Source organism: Triticum aestivum, chromosome 3A, assembly GCF_018294505.1.
Source record: "Triticum aestivum cultivar Chinese Spring chromosome 3A, IWGSC CS RefSeq v2.1, whole genome shotgun sequence".
Lineage (NCBI taxonomy): Eukaryota > Viridiplantae > Streptophyta > Magnoliopsida > Poales > Poaceae > Triticum > Triticum aestivum.
The window spans coordinates 622,133,222-622,137,361 of record NC_057800.1 but is presented as its reverse complement, the minus strand read 5'-3'; the positions used below and the strand labels follow the sequence as shown (position 1 = coordinate 622,137,361).

Below are 4,140 nucleotides of genomic sequence, written 5' to 3'. Positions count from 1 at the left end.
TTCACATAAGGTATACATTTGATTCGGAAGAAATTATCAAGACAAATCAGTCTGAAATTACACTTCACTAGCTGTCGCTGTGAAGCAGCCAAAAACACAAGCAACCTCTCCTATACGGTTATACCAGTGGAGGATCCTAAATCTTAATGTACACTTGCAGCTCCAATTCTCTATCTCAACTCGCCTATCATCTAATCACAATAAATAACTAATCTACCTCGCAGAGCACATTTTACACTGAGCAAACAAGCAGGTCCAAAAAGAAAAGCATAACGTCGAGCACGTTGCCCGCATCCTAGGAAGCTGGCCCCTAATGGTAGAACACGACGGGCGGGACAGCCAGGCCAGTGTCCTTGAGGAAGGGGACTACCTGCGGGCGCTCGGCGAGGTCGCGGTAGAAGGCGTACTCCGCCTCGTAGTCGTGGAGGTCCAGCTCGTTCTTCTGGTTGCTGTGGTAATGGTGCTTGGCGTCTGCCACCTTCCCGAAGCCGAACACGCTCACCCTGTCGCACACCCCCACCGCGACCATGATGGCCTGCATCCCGGACGAGTAGTGGAACAGCGCCGCGTCGTGCGCGCCGTTCCAGTCCTCGACGGCGCGGCCCGTCTCGGCGACGAAGCGGCGGAGCGAGTAGTACTTGACGATGCGCGCGCAGAGGACGTCGAGGCGAGGGTCGGTGATGGAGATGGGGGCGTCGTGGGTGGCGAGGGAGGAGGCGTTGCAGGCGGCGACGTCGAGGAAGTGCGCGGCCTGGCAGATGTAGAGGAGCACGGGGACGCCGCTGCCGTAGGGGTGGCAGAAGCAGCCGGGGCGGCGCGCGCAGAGGTGGAGTATGTTGCTGTTGATGAAGGAGAGGTTGGTCTTGGCGCCGACGTGCGCGGTGTAGCCGACGACGCGGGCGTTGTTGAGGCGGAAGACGGCGTGGTGGGAGTCGATGAGGGCGCCGTGGGCGTGGCGGAGGAGGATGCCGCTGTTGCCGACGACGGCGCAGGAGGGGATGCGGGCGGGGAGGGCGAGCACGGCGGGGAGGTCGCGGAGCACGGCGGGGTCGTAGCGGCGGAGGCGGTGCCAGGAGCGGAGCGCGCGGCGGAGGGCGGGGTCGAGGAGGAGCTCCTCGCGCGGGAGCGGGTGGAGGAGGGAGTCGGCGTGGTCGCGGTCCGCGTGGCCGCGGCGGTGGACGGGGAACTGGTGGTGGCGGAGGTGGAGCGGGTGGAGCCGGTCGCGGCGCCAGGCGCGGGCGCGGGCGCGGCCCGAGGCCGGGAGGCGGCCCTCGAGGAGGTCGTCGACGTCGCGGCGCAGGGACGGCTCGGAGCCGTCGAGGGCGGCGAGGCGGAGGAGCGTGGCGTTGAGGCGCGCGGGATCGAGCGGCGGCGGCGGCGGGGCGAGCGCGGGGGCCGGCGGGGCCAGCGCCCGGCGGAGCGCGGAGGGGAAGGAGGCCGCGCCGCAGAGCACGACGAGGAGGAGCGCCGCGAAGGGCCCCCGCAGCGGCCGCTTCATGGCCGCCGCCGCAGCAGCCGGGGGCTAAGTGGGCCGGGGCCGCATCGGGGGATGATGCGCATCTGGGGGGTGCGAGCGCGAGCCCGAGCCGATCGAGGTCCGGGCGGCCGGGGGCGCGATGGACGGGTTCGGGTACGGCGAGGTGTGGGTAGGAGCGAGCGAGAGTGATTTATTTGTAGGTGGTTGGACTTTGGGTTCGGGGAAACGGGGGATCCTATGTGTCGTTGTTCTTGTTGGGTTCGAGCAGCGTCGGGAGGAGCAATGATTCTGTTCTGTGTGTGTGAGGGACGCAACCTGACTGCACGAGGCCGTGGCACGGGAGAGATGATGGGCGGAATTGTTTGCGTGTTGGCCCTCTGTCCCGGTGAAATTGGCACTTTTGTCCTCTTGAACTGGCGCGGCCAGGGGTAGTCCTTTTCGAGAGTACGTCTAGACGTACCATAGCTTTATTTTTTATTTTTATTTTGAACTGGCCAGCATTGCTGGTGTTTCATTGATTTAGCAGAGGAGAATGGTGAAACAGATGATCAAGTGATCGGTGGATGACAGAGGTGGTCGAAGCTGACCAAGAGAAAAATGCCTAGGCTCCACATGCGGATTTCTCACGGTGTGTGCCCAAAGGGGTGCTCAATGCATGACGCTCCCGCGAGGCGCCATTGCTCCATGTCACTGCGGCATTCGCTGATGATGTTGTCATGGATCGGGGTTTGGCCTCTGAAAACAGCACCGTTTCTAGCCATCCATATGCGCCAACAGATAAGTGCAATCATGGATTTGGTGCCCTTCCTTGCTGCCGGCGTCGAGGCCGCGATCATGCGCTGGACCTTGTCCGTGGACGAGGCGCCAGCGTCCCATATGTTTGGGTGGAGAGCAGAGCAGCCAGACCAGGAGGTTGTCGTACTCCATGCCTGCCTCGCCATCGGGCAATCCCAGAAGAGGTGCACGGCGGCTTCCAGATTATGCACGCAGAGTGGGCAGAAATATCTGTTCGGTCATCCTCTTCTCTGCAGCCGATCGTTGCACCACAGGCGATTGCGATGTAGCAGCCATAGAAACATCTTGTGTCTGCCCGGCACCCAGATCTTCCATATGATTGACCTGAAACAGCAGCTACTCGTCGAGACTTGTGGGCAGAATTATAAGTACAAGATGACTATCACTCGCTGCGAACAACGAGTGTAGCACAACCACCACACCCAGGCCACCAACGACCATACAACACTACAAAGCACAAGCGCTTGGCCAACAGATAACAACACCGCGTCTCGACCCATGTCGGCACCTCCGAAGACCAACTGCTCCCATAGAACTTCACTTGTCAACGCACCATCCACCCTGAATGCCGAAGAGGAAGTGGCAAGTATGTGGCAAGACTTGATCCGATCCAAGGAAAACACCGTCTTGGACACACCGACGACGGCCGTGCATAGCACCACTGATAATCAAAATTGGGCCACAGCGAACACCGGAGGAGAGCAACGAGGAACCAGGCCATGTCTCCAAACACGATGCTCTCAACAGAGGAACGATGTCAAGTACGCCGCCATCATGCCGATCCAACCGAATCAAGGCTTTCGCCCGGAGACAACAACCAACTCCAAACAAGCGAGGGAAATGTCGAATACACTCGGCAACGCCTCCAAGGAGGGGAATGACACCCACGGGCGCCATCGCCGCCGGCCCGGCAAGAGCCGTGCAAGATTTGCATCCGAACATCACACATTTCACCACCTCGAAGGAATTGGGCGGCACCATCCAAGATGCTTCGCACCGCCGCCATCGTAGCGCCTCGCCGTCGTAGCTGCATAGCCGAGAGCCGCCGACAGACCACACAGCAGGAAAACACCGCCCACCAAACACCTACAACCTGGCTAAGGATTCGCAGCCACCAAACTCCTCCAGCAAGGGCCAGAACCGCCACCGAAGGCTATCATCCGCTCCAAGTGACAGCCTTGCGGCGATCCAACACCAAGCCACGGACAACTCCCACGTCGGCACCACCGAGAGAGCACCGTCGCTCACCACACAAGCCCAGAGGTGGCCCGGACGCTCGCTGCTCGCCAGGAACTCCATCCTAGCCGAGCCATCGCAGCTCCGCCACCAATCTGGATGGTGGTTTGCGCCGCCATCTCCAGCACGCGCCGTCGCCACCAAGCTGTCGCACCACACCACACCGCTGCAGACCCCACCAGGACCGTCGCCACTCCATGCCGCCTGATGTGCTCTGTCGTCGGCCACCACCACACCAAGCTCCCAACGCAACCGCCAGCACCACCACCATGCCTGGCAGCCGTGGAGGCCCGGCGTCACCACGCCTGCCGGCAGCCACGACCAAGTACGGGCCGGCCAGATCCAGATCCAAAGAAGAGGATCGAGGCAGACTCGAAACCAGCAGCCATCACTGCCGCAGGCAGCACCACCGTACGGGGCTCAAACCACCCCCGCAGCCACCGCGCCAGGCCGCCACCACCGCGAATCACAGCACCACGCCACCAAGCGCCGCCGAAGACAGAGCCACGCGCCATGGCCATGGGGTGGGGAGTCGCGCGGTGGAGAGGCCCCGCCGCCGCCGGCCCTGCCTGGGCTTTGCCCGGGAGCGGCCCTCGGTGACGGCGAGGGGGATGGGAGGTACGAGGGTCGGC

The 4,140-nt window shown here is 62.3% G+C and overlaps 1 protein-coding gene across 1 annotated transcript; it reads right to left on the bottom strand.

Moving 5' to 3' along the window:
• LOC123062665 (sialyltransferase-like protein 1) lies at positions 1-1,768 on the bottom strand. Its single transcript, XM_044486280.1, has one exon. The coding sequence runs from the start codon at positions 1,496-1,498 to the stop codon at positions 311-313; it is 1,188 nt and encodes a 395-aa protein (XP_044342215.1). The 5' UTR covers positions 1,499-1,768; the 3' UTR covers positions 1-310.
• Between the last annotated feature and the right edge of the window lie 2,372 nt (positions 1,769-4,140).

Coding starts and splice junctions, on each gene's coding strand:
- LOC123062665 (XM_044486280.1), bottom strand. CDS start 1,498: ATGAAGCGGCCGCTGCGGGGGCCCTTCGCGGCGCTCCTCCTCGTCGTG.